The 25,908-nt window shown below is 41.3% G+C and overlaps 1 protein-coding gene across 4 annotated transcripts in view; it reads right to left on the bottom strand.

Moving 5' to 3' along the window:
* The window catches only part of LOC117519305 (ubiquitin-protein ligase E3A-like), a 44,170-nt gene that overhangs the window by 3,541 nt on the left and 14,721 nt on the right, over positions 1 to 25,908 (bottom strand). For all 4 annotated transcript variants that reach the window (XM_034180636.1, XM_034180638.1, XM_034180635.1 and 1 more), the window contains 5 exons: positions 20,075 to 20,280; positions 14,227 to 14,391; positions 13,809 to 13,964; positions 13,647 to 13,720; positions 4,573 to 4,716 (listed from right to left, as the gene is read on the bottom strand). In XM_034180636.1, the coding sequence (XP_034036527.1) occupies positions 4,573 to 4,716; positions 13,647 to 13,720; positions 13,809 to 13,964; positions 14,227 to 14,391; positions 20,075 to 20,280 (745 nt within the window). The remainder of the gene's footprint in view (positions 1 to 4,572; positions 4,717 to 13,646; positions 13,721 to 13,808; positions 13,965 to 14,226; positions 14,392 to 20,074; positions 20,281 to 25,908) is intronic.

Raw genomic sequence — 25,908 nt, 5'->3', positions numbered from 1 at the left:
TGGAAGATGCACAACCATTCAAAATAGTGGAGAGCAAAGCTTTCAGGGCTTTACTACAAAGGTTTGACCCAACATATGTCTACCTCCAGAGGAGAAGACCGGCTCAAATACTGGGCGACACGAGTCGCAGTCTATCCCAATTTACAGAGAATGGCAAAAAAATATTTGTCGATGCCAGCAACATCAGTATCTTGCGAGCGGGTCTCCTCCAAAGCTGGAGAGGTAGTGAAGCAGAAGAGGAGCCGATTAAAGTCCAGCACCGTTGACATTATTCTTTTTTTGAATAAAAATTGTTGAAAGTTGCACAATCGCCATCTCCTGTCCCCTCTATTCTACTAATTACAGTAACATGAGCACCAGAAGCACGTCTTTCTCACTTTTCCCGTCACATTTTATCCAAATCTAGTTTGAGGAATGATAACACAAATCTACATATAGTCTACAATACAATTTCTCGGTAGTCGTTTTTAACAAAGAAAATTCCGCTAAGAGGATTAGGAAAGTCTCCGGTTCAACTTAGAATGAAAATGCTCCCACGGATGTTTACACCAAAAGATCGCTGATTCGCTCATTTCGCTGTCAATCAAAAAGGGATTCCGCCTCAGACAGATCATCCAATCATCATGCAGAAGCTGAGCGTCCGGGCCAGCCGAGGCCAGCCCACTGCCCCATAGACCCCCAGACACGCTGAACGTCCGATGGGCGGGACAAAGCCCAGCATTTATCCAATGACTCGTCTCATTTCGCTGCATGCTTTTGTGTCGCTATTGAAGTCTGTGGACGCTGTTTAAAGCACTGTGAAGCTGCGGGTTTGAGTGTGAGGAAAGCCGCGTCGTTACCAGTGATAAAAAGCTGATTCTGAACAAAAGTTGAGCGCGTTGTAGCACATATTTAGTTAATGACATGTACACACAACAGTATATATTTGATCACTTATTTTTTGACATTTTAGGGGAAGCTCAGCTTCACTTGCAGCCTTAGAGCAATCGCCTCTGACTTTAAGACACCTAACGCACTTTACACTAAACGAACGGAGCATTTCGCAAATAATAACAAAAACTGTAATATTGGACATGCAAATCTACCTTTGTCTTGTTGTTTTTTCTCGTCTTCCTACTTCTTTTTTTTCTCCGCTCCAGAGGGATAATTTATTTTCTGAGACATGACTTACGCTCACTTCATTCCTCACGATTAGTCATCGACCACCTGACCCAAGCGGTGCATTTAAATTTGCCCAACGGTGGCAGCAGCCAACAGGAGGCATCAATTAACCTAGTATTGGTATTTTGTCAAAATGAATTTATTTTTTTCGGGTGTAATACAATTTCGTTTAAATTATTCAATATTATTTTGATTTCATGTACATAGTTACTTTTTTATCACAACGTCTCGGTGCTCTCGGGGCCCCCTGGTGGCGTGGAGGCCCTAAGCGACCGCGTAGTTGGCGTATGCCTTGGGCTGGCTCTGAACCAACTCCAGATGCAGAGATGTTGCCTTGGTCAGGGGCAGAGAAACGAGCAGACCCGAAATAAGCATGTTTTTGAAGGCCACCCGTCTAAACTGAGTGATCATGGGAGAAGGACCTTAGTCAAGGAGGCGACCAAGAACCTGATGGTCACTCTGTCAGAGCTCCAGCATTCCTCTGTGCAGAGAGGACAACCTTCCAGAAGGACAACCATCAAGCCACCAATCAGGCCGTTATGGTACAGTGGCCAGATGAAGCCACTCTTTAGTAAAAGGGAGATGACAGCCAAGCTGGAGTTTGCCAAAAGGCACCTGAAGGATTCTCACACCATGAGAAACAAAATTGTCTGGTCTGATGTGACAATGTCAAGTGTAATGTTTGGAGGAAACCAGGCACCAAACACAGTGAAGCATGGTGGTGGTGGCAGCATCATGCTGTGGGGATGTTTTTCAGCAACAGGAACTGGGAGACTAGTCAGGATGAGGGAAAGATGAATGCAGCAATGTACAGAGACATCCTGGATGAAAATCTGCTCCAGAGCGCTCTTGACCTCAGACTGGGGTGACGGGTCATCTTTCAGTGATGAAAGTTTTTCAGAAATTCCCGGAAATACAGGTTTTTACTTATGTGGTGAACGTGTCCAGGTTATTTTTGACAACATACGTCAGAATCCATTCATGTTCCATGCCTAAACAGTTGGTGGCTTTAGTGCTTTGTGTTGGTTTGAAAGCAGCCAATAAAATCCCACGAAGAAGGGTTATTTCTGGCTTCGGTTTGTGGTAATTAAATCATATTATTGGGGACTGCGTGGTGATTCTCCTAATGGTTTACTTTGTTGTGGACACTTAAAATTATGAGTTGCGTATTTTTCCAATAATCATACATTTAAATGGAGCTAACGGGTGAAGCTACCGAAGCTGCTAACAATGCTAATGCTGTTAGCATATATACAACCGTTTCTCAGGAAAACAAACAGAAAGGTAAAAAGATATTTTTATTTGATTATAAATTGCATTATGCATAAGAAAATAAATGCTGGCATTAATGTACTTTTTATAATATTTGTTAAGTCAGGGTCTCACCAGATAAGCAATGATTTTTCTCAAGCCCTCCTCTTTTTTTTTTACATGAAATGAAAAGTGAATAAATGAATTTAGTACCTTTCAATATAAGCAATATTTGGATTTTAAAAAAGAAATTGGCAAAAGTCAAAGAAAGGAGATGAACGCAGGCAGGAACCGGGACTGTCTCAGGGAAAACAACTGAAAACCCAGACATCTGTACATAAGGTGACCAAGAATTTGAAAAGAAAGGTCATCAATAGCTCCAAAGCTCTTGCCAAAACTAGGAAAACTCAAGTCAAGTTGATGCATTAATGTGGCGTAAATACTTCTATTGTTCCATTTGAACTGATACTGAGAATTTTTCCTTTTTGAGTTCCTTGAATTGTCATTTCCTTTACTGTGTACTTTTCTGAGCCACAATGTATGTTTTTTTTTTTTGGAGATTTTTTGGTGGGTAAATAGACCTGAAAATTCACCAGAATGCATCTGAGATTTAAGATTTTCCTGGCGGAGATCACTGATCAACAAAGTACTGAACAAAGGTGTGAATACTTATGTACGTGTGATTTCCTAGTTTTTTTTTAATAATTGCAAATTTGCAAAAATTTAAACAATCCTTTTGTCATGTTGTTATTATCAGGTTTTGTGAATACAATTTTGAGGGAAAAAGATGAATTTACTCTATTTTGGAATAAGGTTGTAACATAACAAAAAGTGGAAAAAGTGAAGCGCTGTGAATACTTTCCAGATGCACCATAGAAATGCTGTCTGTCCGTGCAATCCTCCAAAACACTGGAGTCACTGTAACTTTTCATTGATTTGAGACATGTTTGCTGAATTTGCAGCAGGGTGGCATCCCTTAAAGATCTAGGGCAAGTTCGATGCGTGACCTTAACCAAATATAGAAGTCACAGAGCCAAAACTAGTGTCTGTGTTTATACCATACCATACCATACCCTTTATTTATATAGCACATTTCACAAACATAGTTTCCAAAGTGCTGTAAAACAAAAAAAAACAAAAAAAAACCACACAGAGGACCACACACTCACACGGTGTTTGATAAAGACTGTACTCTCAACAACTTTCCAAGGATTTCAGGCAGCTTCATCAAATTTGCAGCAAACATGCATCCCTTCAAGGTCCAGGCCAGCTTCAATGATGACTCAACTTGGGGCCAAAATATCCTCAACATTGTCCTCCAATAACTTTTCAAAGAAATAACAGATTTATCAAATTTGGAGCAAGGATACAGCTCTGGAAGGTCTAGGTCAACCTCGTTTTGAAGGTCACATAGAAGTTCTGTCCATGTACAATGAACACTGACCTCTCTATACATTTCCAGAGATTTCATTTACAGCAAGGATGCATCCCTTGAAGATCTAGGTCAAGTTCCTACTCCGTCACTGAAGCCTTCACGTCTCTTTCACTCAAACTTGCACATCTTTCTCACACCTTTACCAAACCAATAAAATCAAGGCTTACACACAAAGTGATCCTAGTTACCTTTTTTTCCTCTGAATTTAGTCTCCTCAATAAAAATTTTGAAATGAGCATCCACACATTGTTATTATTATGACACGGCTGCATGAAAATATTAGCCACTCACAAATAGGTTTGGGACTACACACATTTCTGTGACAGGGAACACAAGGCCTTCAGGCCAATATCACATTTTCTATACTAATTTAGACTGATTTAGCTAACATAAAGCTAACTGAATGCCAAGGTACAAAGTACCAGCAGAGTCTACTCAGTGCATGAGCGTGTTCTTGTTTTTTAGCTATCACTTTAACAAACTGAAGGGAATAGATTCATTCTACCTGTTCCACCACTGATACCTATGTACCCACCGCATTTTACAGGGTACATGCCTCTGCTTTTCCTTGGAAAACAAACAAAACCTTTTTAGAATCTGTCCTGCAAAAATTACACAAAATCACTCAAACCTGACCACCTTCAGTTAAACGCAATTAATTGGACATTATGAAAAACAAGAAGACATTTCAAAATACTGTACCAGCACTTTGCAGCTCACAGTACCTGTGTGAGTCAGAACCATTTTTGGCGATGATCATTTTTAATTTTCCAAGCCCACCAACAGGTGCTCTGTCTGTGCCTGTGGTGAACTGAAGAAACAATCGCTTCTGTTCCTCCCCAAATGAGTGAAGTATTTCCCAGAAGTCTCTATGAAAAATAAATAAGCAGACATTAGGCAGTTACAGGAATAGTCCTTGAGCCCAAAACCAATTTTTACCTAGTCAGTACGACTTAAGGGGACTAAACAACACTTAATTATTGGTTGAGCAAACAGATTCATTCATTCTTTGACTGTCTGCCAGGTTGTGGTGGCAGTAGACCAGGTTATGGTGGCAGTAGACCAAACAGTTCAGCAAACTGGGGTAGTGGTCCCCATCTTTATCAAAAGGAGACTTGAAAGTGTGTTCCAGTTAGAGGAAATGTACTTTTCAGCCTTGCTGGGAAGAAAGACTGTGTGCCAGGTTATAAGAAATGAGACAGATTGCAGTCGAACCTGAAATTCAGGAGTAACAATGTGGGTTCTTCATGGTTGAGGAACGGTGGACCAGCTCATTACCCTTGCAAGGGTATAATGGCCCTGCCACACCTTCACAAATTACAGCACATTGAAGCACGTTGCTATACGGCATAGTATGGCGAAGTTGTTGACAAATTTTGGGCATGCACAATATTTTCGTCTCATGCCAGCATATTGCTCATACATCCCACATACGCGGGCCATAAGTTGTAGGTAAGTTATGTGATTGCTGACACACATTTCTTGTAAGTTACTCATAAAGTGAAATGTATCCATTGATGCTATCCATTGATTGGCTCAACAACTGAAAGCTGCAGTCCTCATGACAACAATTCAGAATGTTTCAAATATTAAAACCATTCACACACTGAGTAAATATAAAGTCTTAAGCTTACCTGTTGGATTCTTCATCATAGCCTGACGAAAATGTATCCACATAAAGTGTCTTGATTTTGGAAAACGATGTCTGGAAATACAATAGTTCCTTGTTGTGGCTGAAGAAACGTAGCACTGTTAAAGAAGTCCCTCTATGTTTTGTCGGCTCCCAGTGCGTTTCTCTGCCTAAACCAGAGAATGCTGGCACTCTGTGCCACAACAGGAAAATTAACTTATTTTAAAAGTGGAAAGAGTCACAGCGCCTTGTTCACTGACATCAGCATTTACCACAGACATCAGTCGATTATTCAGCAGTCTGCATGTGATGAAAATAATTCCCATGCGGCACCAAGACAAAAATAAGTTAAAATAAAATTAAAAAATGTTAAATTACTCTGTTTGGCCTGCTTGTCGAAGGATGAGGCCACACAACAGTGTACACACGCTTGATGATGTGCATGTCAACATCAACATGATCCACCTACCAAATAAAAGGGTTCCGCTAGTGGTGGAAACGCAAGTCAAGACTTCTTTGACGTAGCCAGCATATTCCCCAAATTTTTCATAAGTCGGCATATGCTGACAAAATTGTCAAGGTGTGCCATGCCCATAAGAAGGGGCTTGGGAGTATGACCAACCAGTCTACATGTGGTTTGTGGACTTGACAGTGTGTGACTGGGTTCCTTGAAGTATCCGAAAAGGGTGGATTGTCCCCTCTGGGTGATGGGAGATTTCTTCCCACAAGTGGAGGAGTTCAAGTATGTCACAAGTGGGGGTAAAATGGAGCATGGAATTGATAGACGGATTGGGCTAATGGGATTAATAAATGGAATGGTTCTGACCATGGTGAATGCTTGATCTCCAAAGTAATGGTCAAACAAGGTCAATGTCCAATGGATACCATGATGTATGACATTTGCTACACTGTAATGTGATAACTAAGCATAACAGATGGTGCAAACTCTTTCTTTGTAAAACCCTATTTGGTCAGCCAATAATTTACATCACATTTTACCAAAATTGGAACAACTTTAATGTTTGACCCATAATCAAACTGAAACAGGCATTTGCCATATTTTATTTTTCTGTTTTTAACCCCATAACATTCATTCTGGACAGTCCAAACTACACCTTTTTGTAATCTTCATGGTCAGACAAATAAAGTGCTTTACTTTCAATATGAGTAAAGGATTTCAATTTACCAAACCCCAGAGCAAGCACACAGGCGACAATGGTAATGAAAAACTCCCTCTGATGATTTGAGGAAGTAACCTCAAGCAGCCCAGACTCAAAGGGTTGACCCTCTGCTTGGGCCATGATACCGACACAATTTACAAAACAATTTACAAAGCAAATATACAGCAACTTTTGCTGGTGCCTATTTCTGGATGGAGCTGCACCTCAAACAGAGAGAAAAAACAGAATCAGGCATCGGAAAGACATCAAATACAGTATAATTTGCCAGCATTAAACAACAAGAAAAACAGAAGAAATACTAAGGTGATCACCGGCACCAACCCTAATCTTCACCAAAAGACCCAGACTTTAGATAAAGTTGAGGCCGCGGGCCACTCCATTTCCTAATAAAATGAATTTAAAAGAGTAAAAAGCGTAAAACAAAACTGTACCAGTATGCTAGCCATAGGAAAATGGAAAATAAGTCCGTCTTAAGTCTGGACTTGAAAGTCTCTACAGAATCTGACTGTTTTATTGATGCAGGGAGATCATTCCACAGAACAGAGGCACAATAAATGAAAGCTCTGTGACCCGCAGACTTTTTATTCATCGTAGGGACACAAAGTAGCCCTGCACCTTGAGAACGCAGAGCCCTGGCTGGTACATAGGGTTTAATAAGGTTAGCTAGGTAAGGAGGTGCCAGCCCGTGAACAACTTTATAGGTTAGTAGCAGAACCTTAAAATCTGATCTCACAGGGACAGGAAGCCAGTGAAGAGATGCCAAAATGGGTGTAATGTGGTCAAACGTTCTGCTTCCTGTAAAAAGTCTGGCAGCAGCATTTTGAGCCAACTGGAGACCCCTAATGCTGGACTGTGGTAAACCAGAAAACAGAACATTGCAGTAGTCCAATCTAGAAGAGATACACGCATGAATACGGTCTCAGCATCAACCATAGACAGGATGGGACGAATCTTTGCTATATTTCACAGGTGGAAGAAAGCAGTCCTTGTAATATCTCTAATGTGGAGGTCAAAGGACATCAAAGGATGAGAGATTACCCCAAAGTTCCTCACTTTATCATGTGATGTATGACACACGAGCCTAGGCCAAGCGTTAACTGGTCAAATTGATGCCGATGTCTCACTGGACCAAGAACCATCATTTCAGTCTTATCAGAGAGATAAGTAGATCAGAGAGGATTAAAGAAACCCTCAGTTATATTAGTCAACACTAATGATGAACATGCTTGAGCACTGCTAGCAAAACATGGACACATTTGTGAGAAATAAATTCAGAAAAAACACATGATGCGTGTCACTTTTAAAATTCCACTTTAAAGGTAATTTGTTTATTCATTTAATTTGTTTTGTTCAATAAGAATTAGTAGCTTTTGCATAAATTACATTTTAAATAATTTTCAGTTGCATTTGGAAGCAAAACACCACATATGTGTTTGGGGAGCAGGGGCGGGTGCTTAAAAATATTCTTATCTATAAAAGAGGGGCTCTGCAGAAAATGTTTGGGAACGACTGTACTAATGTGACGAGTGGATAGGCTTAATAATTAAGTAATTAAGTATTGAGCTTTTTGGCCTTAACTTAACTAGTGAGGCCAATAGCTTTTTAACAGTTTTTGCATCTTATAAGTTCACAAGTAAAACTTTCAGTAGTTTAGCCAGAGGGTGTCATGATCCGGCCCTTTAGGGTCAGTTGTTATAGTTATGGACCTCTTTCTGTTCTCATGCTCTGAGCCTTCAGTGACTTTATTCATGTCTTGTCATGTCTGTCAATGTCATGCTCATGTTATCATTGTCTTTTTTCTGTTCATCATCCTTGTATTTGTTCACTCTTGATCACTTGTCATTCCAGTTTTAGTTTAATTGTGTTTTTCACATTTTTTTGTATTATGCTTTATTCACAGGTTTTTGTTATTTTCAGTGTTGCTTATCTGATTTTGTTCCATATGTTATTTATTGCATATTCTGTTATCTTGTTTTATTTATTGCATTATTTTGTAGTCACTGGGTTTCTACAAGAATGTACGCAGCTATCTGCCAGGACCTGTCTGTGTCATTAGTCATACATCGTTGCAGCAGTCCACTTATTTAGATTCAAGATGGCATGCATGGCTAACATCACGAAATCATTAAGAAATACAGGACCCTACTGAATGGCAAAAAACCCCTCTTTTGATCGACCTTGTGAAAAAAGTTGACCAGATGCAATCGGATTTGTTCTCATGTGTTCTTTTAATTTGGCGAGTTACAAGATGACTTTCTGTTTTTGAGTTATTGTCTACACAAGCTGGCAGCTCAGCCACATGGGGTGTGCAGCCAGTACACTCCGAGTGCCGGTCCCAAGCCCGGATAAAGGAGTACGATTGTATCAGGAAGGACACCCAGTGCAAAAAAAAAAGAAAAAAAAAAGAAAAGCCAACCCAAACATGCAGAACACAAATGGAATTTTCATAACGGATCGGTCAAGGCCCAGGTTAACAACGACCACCACCAGTGCCGTTGCCCATCAGGGTGCCGGTGGAAATTGGGCTACTGATGGGCAAATAAGAAAACTAGAAGGGTGGAAGTGAGAGTTGGGACTTTGAATGTTGGCAGTATGACTGCTAAAGGGAGAGAGATGGCTGATATGATGGAGCAGAGAAAGGTAGTCATATTGTGTGTGTAAGAGACCAAGTGGAAGGGAAGTAAGAGCAGGAGGAAGAGAAATGGTATTGGGTCAGAAAGAGTATGTTGGAGAGTAAGAGTGTGTTGGAGCTTAAGTGAGTGTCTGATAGGGTGATGAGTGTGAAGTTGGAAATTGAAAGGGTAATGATGAATTTCATCAGTACATATGCCCCACAGGTAGGTTGTGAGATGAAAGAGAAAGAAGACTTCTGAAGTGAGATAGATGAGGTGGTGGAGAGTTCACCCAAGCATGAAAGAGTGGTGACAGGAGCAGACTTCAATGGGCATGTTGGTGAAGGGAACAGAGGTGATGACGAAGTAATGGGTAGATATGGTATCAAGGACAGGAATGTGGAAGGACACATGGAAAAGGACGGAAAAGGCTGTGGTGAATACCTACTTTAAGAAAAGGGAGGAGCACAGGGTGACATATGAGTGGAGGAAGGTGCACCCAGGTGGACTACATTCTGTGTAGGAGATGCAAGTTAAAAGAAATTAGAGACTATAAGGTGGTGGCAGGAGAGAGTATAGCCAGACAGCATAGGATGGTGGTCTGTAGGATGACTTTAGAGGTAAAGAAGAAGAAGAGAGAAAGAAGTCAACAAAAGATGAGATTGTGGAAGCTGAAGTAGGAAGACTGTTGTGTGAAATTGAGTGAGCAGGTGAGAGAGCACACAATGGATGGAGGGGAAGCAATTTTAGACAACTGGAAAAGTACTGCAGATGTGGTGAGGGAGACATTTAGGAAGGTACTTGGTGTGACATCTGGACAGTGGAAGGAAGACAAGAAGACTTGGTGGTGGAAGTACGAATTGGGATAGTTGGACAGATGAAGAAAGTAGACAGCAGTACAAGGAGATGCGGTGTAGGGTAGAAAGATAAGTGGCCAAAGCTAATGAAAAGGCATATTGTGAGCTGTACAAGAAGTTGAATAGCAAGTAAGGACAAAAGGACTTGTACTGATTGACCAGACAAAGGAACAGAGCTGGAAAGGATATGCAGCAGATTAAGGTGGTAAAAGATGCAGATGGTAATGTGCTGACAAGCAAAGAGTGTGTGTTGAGAAGGTGGAGGGAATATTTTGAGGAGCTGATGAATGAAGAAAATGAGAGAGAGAAAAGGCTAGATGATGTGAAGAGAGTAAACCAGGAAGTGTAAGAGATTAGTAAGGATGAAGTGAGGGCAGCTATGAAGAGGATGAAGAGTAGAAAGGCAGTTGGCCCAGATGACATTCCATTGTAGGGATGGAAATGTCTTGGAGAGATGGCAGTGGAGTTTCTAACCAGATTGTTGAATAAATCTTAGAAAATGAGAGGATGCCTGAGGAATGGAGATGATGTGTGCTGGCTCCTATTTTTAGGAACAAAAGTGATGTGCAGAGCTGCAGTAACTACAGAGGTATAAAGTTAATCAGCCACAGCATGTCCTTATGGGAAGAATCATAGAAGGTAGGCTTAGAAAACAGGTGAAGATCTGTGAGCAGCAATATGGTTTCATTCTGAGAAAGAGCACTGCAGATGCAATGTTTGCTCTGAGAATACTGTTGGAGAAGTACAGAGAAGGCCAGAAAGAGTCACATTGTGTGTTTGTGGACTTAGAAAAAGCTTATGATAGGGTGCCAAGAGAAGAGCTGTGGTGTTGTATGAGGAAGTCTGGAATGGCAGAGAAGTATGTTAGGGTAGTGCAAGACATGTACAAGGATAGTGTTTCAGCAGTGAGATGCGCAGTAGGAATGACAGACTCATTCAAGGTGGAGGTGGGATTACACCAAGGATCAGCTCTGAGTCCTTTCTTGTTTGCAATGGTGATGGACAGGTTGACAGATGAGATCAGACAAGAGTCTCCGTGGACTGTGATGTTTGCAGATGTCATTGTGATCTGTAGTAAGAGTCGAGAGCAGGTTGAGTCTAGCCTGGAAAAGTTGAAATATGCTCTGGGGAGAAGTGGAATGAAAGTCAGTAGGAGCAAGACTGAGTACATGTGTGTGAATGAGAGGGAACCCAGTGGAATAGTGCAGTTAAAAGGAGTAGAAGTGGTGAAAGTAGAGTTTAAATACTTCGGGTCAACTATCCAAAGTAATAGAGAGTGTGGTAGAGAGATGAAGAAGAGAGTTCAGACAGGTTGGAGTGAGTGGAGAAAGGTGTCAGGAGTGACTTGTGACCACAGAATATCTGCAACAGTGAAGGGGAAAGTTTACAAGACAGTAGTCAGACCAACTATGTTGTACAGCTTAGAGACAGTGGCACTAACAAAAAGACAGGAGGCAGAGCTGAAGAGACCTGTTGCAATTCTCTTTGGGAGTGACGAGAATGGACAGGATTTGGAATGAGCATATCAAATGAACAGCTCAGGTGGGATGGTTTGGAGAGAAAGTCAGAGAGGTGAGATTGAGATGGTTTGGACATGTGCAAAGGAGGGACCCAGGGTATACAGGGAGAAGGATGCTGAGGAAGGAGGCACCAGGCAGGAGGAGAAGGGGCAGGCCAAAGAGGAGGTTTATAGATCGTGTAATGGAGGACATACAGGTGGACAGTGGGAGATACAGAGGACAGAGTGAGATGGAAATGCCTGATCTGCTGTGGCGACCGCTAACAGGAGCAACAGAAGGAAGAAGTCTACACAAGCTGGCTGAGATGGACTAACTCACTTACTCAACCACACCTTTGCTGTCCAAGCCCTACACTGCTGCCAGCACAAGGAATAACAATTCAATGAGGTGGAACCTGGGGATTTTTTCTACACACAAGGCCAAAACTCACATACTGATTGACGTAAACTTTAAACAAACTATATTTCTGCTCTTTGGGATTAGTAGAAATAATCCATATGTTTAATCAATAACTTCATTTGTGATGATGGTGGTGTGATATTGTAATTTCACACATGGATAAACATATGTGCAGCACAGTAAAAAAAAGTCTCTACTATATGCTTTAAAGCCTTCAACCATATTTTAAGATTAACAACTGAATGAGTGTAATTTGTGTGTAGTGAAAACAAACAGTACGAGGGCTGTCAATAAAGTATAGGTCCTTTATATTTTTTTCAAAAACTATATGGATTTCATTCATATGTTTTTACGTCAGACATGCTTGAACCCTCGTGCGCATGCGTGAGTTTTTCCACGCCTGTTGGTGACGTCATTTGCCTGTGAGCACTCCTTGTGGGAGGAGTCGTCCAGCCCCTCGTCGGAATTCCTTTGTCTGAGAAGTTGCTGAGAGACTGGCGCTTTGTTTGATCAAAATTTTTTCTAAACCTGTGAGGCACATCGAAGTGCACACGGTTCGAAAAATTAAGCTGGTTTTCGGTGAAAATTTTAACGGCTGATGAGAGATTTTGAGGTGATACTGTCGCTTTAAGGACCTCCCACGGAGCGGGACGTCGTGCAGCGTTCCCAGGCGCCGTCGTCAGCCTGTTTCAAGCTGAAAACCTCAACATTTCAGGCTCTATTATCCAGGACGTTGTGAGAGAACAGAGAAGTTGGTTTCAGCATTTTATCCGGATATTCTACTGTTAAAGGAGATTTTTTTAATGAAAGACGTGCGGACGGGTCCGCGCGTCGGGACGCAGCCGGCGCGGTGCGGCGGCACAGGAAAAACACCTCCGTGTTGATAACCATTTGTAAAATCCAGGCGGCTTTTGATGGCTTTCAGTGGAGTGAGTATATGAGAAATTGTTTAACAGCTGGGCATGTTCCAACTTGTCCTTAAGGCTTCCAACAGAGGTGTTTTTCCTGTGGCGGAGTGTCGCGGCGGCTGCGAGCCGACGCTGCAATCCGTCCGCATGTCTTTCATTAAAAAAATCTTTAACAGTGGAATATCCGTATAAAATGCTGAAACCCACTTCTTCTGAAACTTCTCTGTTCTCTCACGACGTCCTGGATCAATAGAGGTTTTCAGCTTGAAACAGGTTGACGACGGCGCCTGGGAGCACTGCGCGCCGTCCCGCGCCGTGGGAAGTCCTTAAAGCGACAGTATCACCTCAAAACCTCTCATCAGCCGTTAAAATTTTTACCGAAAACCAGTTTAATTTTTCGAACTGTGTCCACTTTGATGTGCCTCACAGGTTTAGAAAAAATTTTAATCAAACAAAGCGCCAGTCTCTCAGCAACTTCTCAGACAAAGGAATTCCGACGAGGGGCTGGACGACTCCTCCCACAAGGAGTGCTCACAGGCGAATGACGTCACCGACAGGCGTGGAAAAACTCACGCATGCGCACGAGGGTTCAAGCATGTCTGACGTAAAAACATATGAATGAAATCCATATAGTTTTTGAAAAAAATAAAAGGACCGTTACTTTATTGACAGACCTTGTATATCAGACTTACTTGATAATCTGACTGTCGTTGCTGTAACCTCCATCATAGTTTGTTGTCTTTTCAAGTGCAACAAAGTCGAGATTCTGTTAAAACCACAAAGATGTGCACATTATAAGCCATGAAAAACTGGTCACAAAAACACTAAAACCAAATGAAGGGATACTTCCTCACCCTGCTTCCACAGATAAGCAGCTCTACTTCCTCAGGTCTAAACAAATACTTGAGCGGCGACTCTTTGGTGACCATAAGGAAACCTTTTTTGAAGGCCCTGAACTGTGTCTCCACACTCTTGTTCAGTATATAATCAGCATAATGATCCACAAATTCCTGTGAATGAGAAGAAAAAATACTACTTCAATACAAAATATGAAAAACAGATTTTTAATTACTATTCAATTTTTGTGTTCATTACACTGAGCATATTTATTAGAATGGACAAGGCAACAGACTTCACCAGCTGTTAGTTATTTCACAGAGGACACAATTTGAAACCAGTCCTTCCAATATTCTGACAACAGTAAAAATATATAAACTCTGGAGTTGTACTGAAGCAAAGTATAAATAAAGAGAAACTCCTGAGATATTATACCTGTCTGTTCTCCTTAGTAACAGGGATTTGTTCTCCATGTTCCACCAAGTCACATAAAACTGGGTTTCCAAAAAGATCCATGTGTGATATCTGAAAGGTGAGCATCATGTCTTCCTCTACATTGCCATCGTACTCAAGCAGCTCCTTCAGACTCTGGTAAAGAACCTGAAACAGGAAAAAATGATGTAAGCGCTACAGGTGTGCAATAAAGTTAGAATTTATGGGAATGATGCATTTAGCTACATATTGTATGCTACTGTTTGTAACAGCGGCAATTAGGGCTGCAGAATATATCGATTAGCAATATCAAAATGTGCACATGATCAATATTTATACTGAAGATGGCCTAGGTGGTCTGCCCTGTATTGCCCCATTGCAGTGGTGCACAATGAACTACATTCATAAAGCTAATGCTGAGTATTCACCTTTTCATGGATATGCACAACTATAGCCCCTTTCACACCAGCGCAGATGTAGAGTTGTGTTGTGTTGCGTTTAGAATACGCCCGAAATGCGCACGTACTCTGTTTTTCTTGCGTAATCACGTCATTGCGTTCGTAGATTTGCTTGCAGTTGCGTATGTTTGCTTTTAATGTATGCGTCACGTGTGGCCCTTGCTACAATTCAACTGTTTATCAGTTCACTCCTGCCGGCTGATCAGAACACATCGCTGCGCTTGGAAAACACACGATTGCAAAGCTCCGCTGAGCCCACACAAAGACGGAAAGAAGAAATGTGGTTGTAAACCTCCGTTCATTCTACACAATTTCCCCACAGAAAAGAAATATCCAGACAGACGTAAAAGATGGACTAAAACTGTAAGTTTCTTGCACACATTTATTTTGTCAATATCCTGAAAATGTGCCGAATTATAATGTGGCTGATGATGCCGTTTTTGTGCATCGGCTTATGACTGTAATGTCACGCCATGAATGACGTGGTGCGTAATATTGCAAAATTGACATGTTCTATAAACGAACTGCATGCATGCACATATCACTGTATGTCTGTCAACTTATCAAAACAAACGTGACACCAAAGAGGTTATATGTGAGACTCACCTTCATTGTCGTCATTATGAAGCCGGCGGAGTAGCGATTTCTCATCCCTGCTTAGCAAATATTCTGCAATATCCACAGTTTCAGACTCTGGACTTCATCTAACCATCCGTCAGTTGCCTTCAAGAGGTCAGAAATTTGTCTGTCTCCAACTATCAACAAGGACTGGTCATTTTTGACAGGAGCTCTTTCCTCCTCCTTCATCGGCACCAACGGTAGTTTCTGTAACGATGCAGCACACGCAAGGGCGGCCAGCTCTTCTTTCTGTTTCTGTCCACTGCCATACGTAGTCCTGGTTGTAACAGGCAATCCGCGGAGCTTACAAAAACGCTTTAAATCGTCAACTTTCCAACGGTTGAAATGATCCAAATCACAGCACTCCTCGCTGCTTTCCGCCGTCATAGCATGTGGATTGGTAGGCGAAAAATTTAGCGTACCCATAATGCACTGCGCGGCCCGAGATGTGCACTTCACTTATTCACTTGAGAATGAAGGTGTGAAAGCCATCATCACCAGCAGACATTCTGTGAGAACAGCTTTGATCAACAGACCACTGACACAAGTCCCTGAGTAAAAGCAGGAAATCCAGTGTTATTGCATTTCCTATGAACAAATTTTGAGTCTGTTAATTGTGCACAAGACTGTCCATTTGTAGCGCATACATGTGCGTGGCCACTGGCAACGGCGCGCACACTGAGTGAGAAGTGGAGATGGACAGTTAACCTGGATGTCGAAATGTGCTCCCGCTGGCTGTTGAAGGGCTTTATTAATGTCACAGTCCTGACAAACTGGAGCAAAGTGAAGCAAAGCAGAGCTGCTTCTGGCACACACGCAACACCTGTCGTGAAAAGTGGACACTGGCCATGTCCTCCTGCTGGCAATCATTTGTGAGGAGTTAAGCTGGGTGTGGACATGTATTCCTGCTGGCGAATGTATGTGAGCAGGACTTAATGGACTTTTTTTTTTTTAAAACTTGCCACAATCAACAGACTGGAGATGAAAAACGAAGCAAAGTTGAAGCTGCTTCTGGTGGCCATGCACAACCCGCAGTGAGAATTGAACAGAGAACCATAGACATGTCCTCCCGGTAGTGATCAGTCTGTGAGGAGTGGACAGTGGACATGTCCTCTGAACGTGGAAGCTTGGTTCGCCTCTTCTTCTTCCGTGGTTTTGAAGCTTCACTGCCAGCAAAGTCAAGCGTGATGAATAAAATCTATCAATCCAGGTTTGTACTGATAAAAGGATTTGTCGCCCTGGCGTGTAGAATTACGGAGACTTGTTGTACAGTAGTGCAGTGCTGTGTAGATTTACAAACAGCTGCAGTGTGTTGTGTAGACTTGCTTAAAAACTGCACAGTTGAAATAAAGCGGTACCTTCACTTCAACAAGGAAACCCGCAAGGAACACTTACAAATGGACAAATTTGCAGCAATTTCGGACATCTGGCAGCGGTTTGTTCAGAAGTGTGTGTCGTCCTACAGTCCAGGGCAACATGTTACCATGGATGAGCAGTTATTTCTGTCAAAGGTTCGTTGTCCCTTTCTGCAGTACACTGCATCCAAGCCCGACAAGTTTGGAATCAAGTTTTGGATTGCAGCAGATCTGGACACGGAATACAACCCCTGGCAAAAATTATGGAATCACCGGCCTTGGAGGATGTTCATTCAGTTGTTTAATTTTGTAGATAAAAAAGCAGATCACAGACATGACACAAAACTAAAGTCATTTCAAATGTCAACTTTCTGGCTTTAAGAAACACTATAAGAAATCAGGAAAAAAAATTGTGACAGTAACGGTTACTTTTTTAGACCAAGCAGAGGGAAAAAAAAATATGGAATCACTCAATTCTGAGGAAAAAATTATGGAATCATGAAAAACAAAACGCTCCAACACATCACTAGTATTTTGTTGCACCACCTCTGGCTTTTATAACAGCTTGCAGTCTCTGAGGCATGGACTTAATGAGTGACAAACAGTACTCTTCATCAATCTGGCTCCAACTTTCTCTGATTGCTGTTGCCAGATCAGCTTTGCAGGTTGGAGCCTTGTCATGGACCATTTTCTTCAACTTCCACCAAAGATTTTCAATTGGATTAAGATCTGGACTATTTGCAGGCCATGACCTTGACCCTATGTGTCTTTTTGCAAGGAATGTTTTCACAGTTTTTGCTCTATGGCAAGATGCATTCTTGAAAAATGATTTCATCATCCCCAAACATCCTTTCAATTGATGGGATAAGAAAAGTGTCCAAAATATCAACGTAAACTTGTGCATTTATTGATGATGTAATGACAGCCATCTCCCCAGTGCCTTTCCCTGACATGCAGCCCCATATCATCAATGACTGTGGAAATTTACATGTTCTCTTCAGGCAGTCATCTTTATAAATCTCATTGGAACGGCACCAAACAAAAGTTCCAGCATCATCACCTTGCCCAATGCAGATTCGAGATTCATCACTGAATATGACTTTCATCCAGTCATCCACAGTCCACGATTGCTTTTCCTTAGTCCATTGTAACCTTGTTTTTTTCTGTTTAGGTGTTAATGATGGCTTTCGTTTAGCTTTTCTGTATGTAAATCCCATTTCCTTTAGGCGGTTTCTTACAGTTCGGTCACAGACGTTGACTCCAGTTTTCTCGCATTCGTTCCTCATTTTTTGTTGTTGTGCATTTTCAATTTTTGAGACATACTGCTTTAAGTTTTCTGTCTTGACGCTTTGATGTCGTCCTTGGTCTACCAGTATGTTTGCCTTTAACAACCTTCCCATGTTGTTTGCATTTGGTCCAGAGTTTAGACACAGCTGACTATGAACAACCAACATCTTTTGCAACATTGCGTGATGATTTACCCTCTTTTAAGAGTTTGATAATCCTCTCCTTTGTTTCAATTGACATCTCTCGTGTTGGAGCCAAGATTCATGTCAGTCCACTTGGTGCAACAGCTCTCCAAGGTGTGATCACTCCTTTTTAGATGCAGAATAATGAGCAGATCTGATTTGATGCAGGTGTTAGTTTTGGGGATGAAAATGTACAGGGTGATTCCAAAATTTATTCCTCAGAATTGAGTGATTCCATATTTTTTTCCCTCTGCTTGGTCTAAAAAAGTAACCGTTACTGACTGCCACAATCTTTTTTTCTTGATTTCTTATAGTGTTTCTTAAAGCCAGAAAGTTGCCATTTGAAATGACTTTAGTTTTGTGTCACGTCTGTGATCTGTTTTTTTTTCTACAAAATTAAACAACTGAATGAACATCCTCCGAGGCCAGTGATTCCATAATTTTTGCCAGGGGTTGTACATGTGTAATGCCATCCCTTACTTGGGAAAAGATCCCACTCATCCAGCTGGAGAGAGGCTGTCAGTGAATGTTGTTGTGAAGTTGATGGAGCCATTTATGGACCAGGGAAGGACTGTAACTATGGACAATTTCTTCACCTCTCTGTCTTTGGCTAACAGGCTTCTTCAATGAAAAACAACTCTACTTGGCATCCTCAGCAAAAATCATCAGGAGGTACCAGCAACTGTCAAGGAAACTTTGGGCCACCAGTTGTACCCAACACAGGTGTTCACACCTGGAAGTGCCTTGCTGATGATGTACGCAACAAAAATAAAAGAAATCTGTCTGTCTTCTGAGCACCATGCATCAGAAAGTGGAAACTGTGGACACCCAAAAACAAAAACAGAACACAGTTGAAAGCGGTGTTGATATCATGGACCAGAAATTATGCAACTACTCTGTGCGTGCAGGAACACAGAGATGGCCCATGGCTGTGTTTTACAACCTGTTGGACATGGCTGCCACAAATGCACATGTTTTATACACAGCATGTACAGGATCAAAAGAAAGTTGGCAACTGTACATGCTGGAGCTCGCTGAGGAACTTCAAAACAGACATTTGCAGGAAAAGACACTAGGGGAAGAGTGCAAACAGCAGCGCTGTGAGATGAAGTCGGGTCTAATGACTAATGGGAATAAAGTCCAAGACATAGTCAGTGACTTGGAAATGCTCATGTTCCCATCTTCGCTAAAGAAAACAGAGTAAAATTGATGATTTGTATTAAAAATAATCCTTATATTCATTAATTTTCTAAACACATTTATTACAATGCCCAACTGTCACTGGGTGAAAGGTGGGGTACACCCTGGGCCACCGGTCTATCACAGGGTATCCTTAAATTTAGCATGTCAAATGACTTATGAGCTCTGAAAATTGAGGCACTACATACACAAATGGCTGCAATTCATAAATTGTTAACGTATTAATTAAATTAAAGCTGATGTCATCACTGCAAGAACACTGATTGCTCCATTTCAGTTGCATGGTGGTGGTGTAGAGAGGCAAAATTACAAAAAAAAAAAAAACGTATGGACATGACAGCATACGGACATATTTCAGAGATAGCGACAGACCATTGGTCTGCCCTGGTGGTTGGCAATCAGACCAGGAGACTGTTTCATTAGGCAGTCATTGTGCCAATGGACAGACCCAGCACATGCTCCAAGACCTGAACAGACTCAAAATCATGAAAAATGAACCCAAAGTTGATATACATGAATTAGTTTTCCCTGTGTTACATACAGCGGAGGGCAAAAGAAAGCAGTTACTGTGATCTAAATAAATATCATAAAAAATGAGTTGATGATTGTCAGTGATGACTTGAAGTTTAAAGTTTACCATAATAGAATTTTTTCCAAATATCACTCAGCCCTAATAGCAACTGTACAAACATAAAAGTTGGTAATAAAATGTACTGTGATTTGTGCAATAATACTGGAAAGGTTACTACACTGAATGTAAATCTGACAGGTCCATGTAGGTCCCTTTCTTGCCCATGAGTTTCTTGTAGGCAACCATTGGGAAATGTACATCCAGGATGCAGTTGTTGTAAATTGCAAGCCCCAGAACAATCCCAATAAGAGTGTACTGTGCTTCATTCTCCAGCGATGAAGAATTAAACCAGAACAGTTTTGTGTCATCATCATAGGTGAACATTCCTAGTCAGAAAGTCAAACAAAGAAAGAGCAACAGAAGGATGGAAACAACATTAAATAATGAAACATGTACAGGTACACAGAATAGGAACAGTACATTAATTGTGGGATTAATAAAGTCTTATCTTCAATTTACATTGTGAGAGTCCCTCTCTGCTGACAACTGACACCGATAAAAGAGCAAGACTAAACTGAAAGCATGTACAGATCAGTGAGCAGGGGTTTTCACCAGTAGTTAATCTCTTCTGAGACCATACAACCACCTGTAGTTCCCATTTGCCCTCATTCAACCACCAAAGTCTCTGTAATAACACTCCATAGCCTTGGGCTCAAAACACCACTCTGCTTATGGGTCATGGACTTCCTTACAGACCACAAACAAAATGATGTGCTCAGCTTTTGTCCCTCTCTTTACCCATGACAGCACCCAGAGTCACTCATTTAACACTCCAGTAATGTTTGCTGATGGCACCACCGTAGACTGACTGAAGAGGTTTGGCATCTTGTAGGGTACTGTACAAGTAACAACCTGGTTTTCTATACCACAAAGATATCACTGTGTATTTCAGGAGATCCAGTAAAACCACCAATCATCCTTTACACACAGAGGTGAGGTGGTGGAAAACGTCAGCATGGTCAAATTTCTAGGTGTTCACAACAAAGCAAAAATTGTGATCCGTAAATACCTTACACCTGGCGAGGAAGGTTCAGCAGATGCTCTGCTTCCTTCAACTCCTGAAAAAAAACTTTCCTTTGCAGCACATCAGGGAACATCTTTACCCACTCTGCCATGGTGTAGTATACCAGCAACACCTCAAAGAACCAGAAAGACTTAGCACAGGTGGCAAACACTGGAAAGTATATCAAGGGTCCTGAGCTCCCAACTCTGTTTATGCTCTCTGTCTAGGTAAGGAGGTGTGTAAAGCCCTGGTCAGACCAAATAATAAAGCCATGAATAATGAGTCATATATGGATTTGTCACAAATTACAGTGATTATTCGAATAATGAGCCACATATATGATGTTCTTCTGAAGGAATCACAGGAAACAAATGTTAAAAAAGGCTACAAGGGCATTCTCAGAGTGGAACCTGCTCTGTTGCATGTAGCCTGTCCTGTCCTCATAGCCGCCAGGTACTCGGATAATGGGCCTCTAACAGCCTCTTACTCACCACTAACATGCTTCTAACATCCTCGTTTGTCCTCGTAGTACCTCGTACACAAATCACCCTGCACTATTTTTGGTAAATTTTGAACATCTTGAAATTAGGGCCACGCTCAAGTGAAGAGCCGTGTTAGCTGAATAATCTGCCTCTAAGAGCCACTATTATCCCACGTTTGTTGAATAACTCCACTCGTACAAAAAAAAAAAAAAAAAAAAAAAAAAACACGCTACGTGGCTATTCATCATTCAGTGTGACCAGGGCTTAACATCAGTCAGGATCTAACGATAGTCAATGAGCCTGAAGCCAATTTTGAGCTAATTGGTACCACTTTAGGGGACTAAACAGTACTTAAAATCCAGCATCAGTATACCGTGGCCTACATGAAAATGTACAGTGGTGATCACAGAGTGGCATCCTTCATTGACCCTTTACTGGCTATATCAGCCACCCTGGTATGGCCACCACACATTTTTGAGTAGGCTATGATACAGTGGCTTACAAATGTATTCAGCCCCTTGGTATTTCATGCATTTTAATTTGTTTATGGCATTTCAAATACAAAAATTAAATCAGGCTTCTCAATATAAAAATTTCTAAAATTATCTGCCTTAGACTCAAACTGAAAGCAAAGCTCTACAACTTGATATAAATTAATTAAAAATATAAAAGCCAAGATGATGCCTTGCATAAGTAATGGGCCCCATTACTTATTACTTAATAGAGGAGGATCTTCTTTCACCAAAACATTAAATCTAGGCTTGCATTTCAGATGTACCTTCTGGCAAATTGTAGTTGAACTTTCAGGTCTTCTTTTGAATAAAACCCTCCTCTGCGCCACTTCATCATGAAGCTATATAACTGGGGATACAAAATGCAAAATACGCACTATGCACAATTTCTCCAATCACAGCCATAGAAGCCTATAACATCTTCTGGGTTGTCTGGGTGTCTTTCCTCACTCTTCTCCTTCTTGCACAGTCATTCAGTTTTTGAAAACTGTCTACCTCACACAGATTTACCATAGAGTGCTATACTGTTTGTATTTCTTCATAACTGATAAAAATAAAAAATAAAGTTCAAGACATACAACCCCAATTCCAATGAAGTTGGGACGTTGTGTACAATGTAAATAAAAACAGAATACAATCATTTGCAAATCCTCTTGAACCTATATTCAGTTGAATACACCACAAAGACAAGATATTTAATGTTCAAACTGATAAACTTTATTGTTTTTGTGCAAATATTTGCTCATTTTGAAATGGATGCCTGCAACACATTTCAAAAAAGCTGGGACAGTGGTATGTTTACCACTGTGTTCCATCACCTTTCCATCTAACAGCACTCAGTAAGCATTTGGGAACTGAGGACACTCATGACTGGGTATAAAAGGTCCGGGGTCTCCGTTGTCGTATTCTGCACTGAAAATGCGCCACACATTTTCAATGGGCAACAGGTCTGGACTGCAGGCAGGCCAGTCTAGTACCTGCACTCTTTTACCTTGAAACCACGCTGTTCTAACACGTGCAGAATGTGTCTTGGCATTGTCTTGCTGAAATAAGCAGCGACGTCCCTGAAAAAGACGTTGCTTGGATGGCAGCATGTGTTGCGCCAAAACCTGGATGTACCTTTCAGCATTGATGGTGCCATCACAGATGTGTACGTTGCCCATGCCATGGGCTCTAACCCCCCCGCCCCATACCATCACAGATGCTGGCTTTTGAACTTTGCACTGGTAACAATCTGGATGGTCTTTTGGTCTTTTTCCTCTTTTGTCTGGAGGACATGACGTCCATGATTTCCAAAAACAATTTGAAATGTGGGCTGATCAGACCACAGCACACTTTTCCACTTTGCATCTGTCCATTTCAAATGAGTTCGGGCCCAGAAAAGGAGGTGGCATTTCTGGATGTTGTTGATGTATGGCTTTCACTTTGCATGGTACAGTTTTAACTTGCACTTGTAGATATAGCGATGTACTGTGATAACCGACAATGGTTTTCTGAAGTGTTCCTGAGCCCACGCGATAAGATCCTTTACACAATGTCAGTTTTTAATGCAGTGCCGCCTGAGGGATCGAAGGTCACGGGCATCCAATGTTGGTTTTCAGCCTTGCCGCTTACATGCAGAAAGTTCTCCAGATTCTCTGAATCTTCTGATGGAATCCCTAAATTCCTTGCAACTGAACGTTGAGAAACATTGTTCTTCAACTGTTGGACTATTTTTTCATGCAGTTGTTCACAAACTGGTGAGCCTCACCCCATCTTTGCTTGTGAACGGACACTCACAATTAGTGTCATCAGTTCCCAAACGCTTATTGACTGTTGTTAGAAGGAAAGGTGATGTAACACAGTGGTAAACATACCACTGTTCCAGCTTTTTTGAAACATGTTGCAGGCATCCATTTCAAAATGAGCAATTATTTGCACAAAAACAATAAAGTTTATCAGTTTGAATATTAATTATCTTGTCTTTGTGGTGTATTCAACTGAATATAGGTTGAAGAGGATTTGCAAGGTCCTCTAACAAGGCTAACGCAGCCATTGTTAGTGCCATTTTATGCATCACTTTGCATGTTCTTTTATGTCCACCCATATAATTGCAAGCATGTGGGTGTGTTAATTGTTAAATGCATCAGTGTGTCTCTGGTGTGCACATCACTCTGACGACTTCTTGTTTTCACACCATTAACAGTGTCCCAGCATCACCTGTATGTGTTGCCAGTGAACCAATAGCTGTAGAAACATGCGCATGCCAGCCAGTATTTTTGCGTGACACACTGCACATTTCCATGGTCATTTCACTTTTGATACAGCTAAACATTAGCATGGAGACAGACATACGCCACGTTTTTGTGCGTATGCATACTTTGTACATGAGGCCCCTTGTATTTTACCAAGAGTTGGCAAAAGGTCCCAAACATTTGCAAAAGAGTGGCACACATTTGCTAATGGGTCATTCCATGTCAATTCAATGAATATTTGAGGGGCCTCATGCACTTTGTCTCAGATTTTCTTTAAATTTTAATCAAATATTCCCCTGTAGGCCAAATATTTTCTGAGATATGGCCAATTTAGTGTGCATGGGGTCTGCGGTTTTTTTAGGCAAAAATTATGGCCGTCATTTCTGGAGCCATGTTCAAGGTAGAATATCTCAGCAAATAATGGACTTAGAGGCCTGAAATTTTCTGTGGCAGTTGTCATGGACACCCAGACTTGGACTATAGTCAAACAATAGACATTGACACTAAACTGTGAGTTTATGTATGCTCAAACTATGGAAAATAATAAATTGACTATTGCGAGCATCCATGTTTGAGACACTGAAGCATACCATTACACTCAAAGAAGCCTTTATATTGCTTGGCTCCTTAATGCCAGCTATATTGGCTATGAAATATGTAAATTTGGCATATCTGTGGGAAACAGGTATTGTTGGACAAACCTCTGAATCTGAAAAAAACATTTTGTGGTCAGATTTTATTAGGAAAAGCTCATGTGGGCAGTAAATAAAACTCTTCAAACTGATTCCATTTTGAAGGTATTGATATCTACTTTATGTGTTATAAATATGGCCTTCTTTATGAAACTCCTTCCTGTTTAATTTAAGCATCCAATTATGGCTAATTTGTGCACTCGCAAATGTATTTCTAGTGCTGAAATAATTTCATTTTAATTGTGTGCACACTGCATTCATATGATTCATGGCACACCCCAGAATGCTTGCACATAGATCAGGGGGATTCCCCAAGGTTTCCACAATTACTAGGCTTATATCCACCTCCATGATGAGCAATGCAGTGAATGGGATACTGCATGTCTGGACATGTTCAAAAATTTCATGGTTTCTTGTAGGAAACAAGGGGTCAAGCCCATCACAGACTTAGATGATGCAACAAGAGAACTTCTGCTTTGCAGAAACACAACATCACACTCATCATGCAATGTAATGGTATGCTTCAGTGTCTCAAACATGGATGCTTGTAATGGTCAATTTAATATTTTCCATAGTTTGAGCATACATAAACTTGACAGTTTAGTGTCAATGTCTGTTGTTTGATTATAGTCCAAGTCTGGGTGTCCATGACAACTGCCACAGAAAATTTCAGATTTCAGGCCTCTAAGTTCATTATTTGCTGAGATTGTCAGGGTCTGACGGGGGGTTTGGTTTTCTGTTTTGTTTCTGCTTAGCTTTGCCTTTTTCCTCTTTGTTCATGTATGCTTTTCCTTGTGTTCCTTTTCTTGTTGGGAGGTGCGTCTGCTGCTTTCTTGCACTCTGTCTCTGGCCACGCCCTTTTTCCGGCCCTCTCCATGCACACCTGTCCTGGATTTCCTGATTAGCTCCCAGGAGTATATATGCTCACTGCTTGTGTCTGTTCCTCGCCAGATTGATGTGCCCTGTGCCTTCTTTCCAGCTCTTGAGTTCGTGTTTTCTAGTCCTGCCTGCTTTTGTGTGTTCTCGACCTC

The sequence above is a fragment of the Thalassophryne amazonica genome, chromosome 10, assembly GCF_902500255.1.
Source record: "Thalassophryne amazonica chromosome 10, fThaAma1.1, whole genome shotgun sequence".
NCBI classification, from domain to species: Eukaryota; Metazoa; Chordata; class Actinopteri; order Batrachoidiformes; family Batrachoididae; genus Thalassophryne; species Thalassophryne amazonica.
This window is presented reverse-complemented; position numbering and strand designations above follow the sequence as displayed.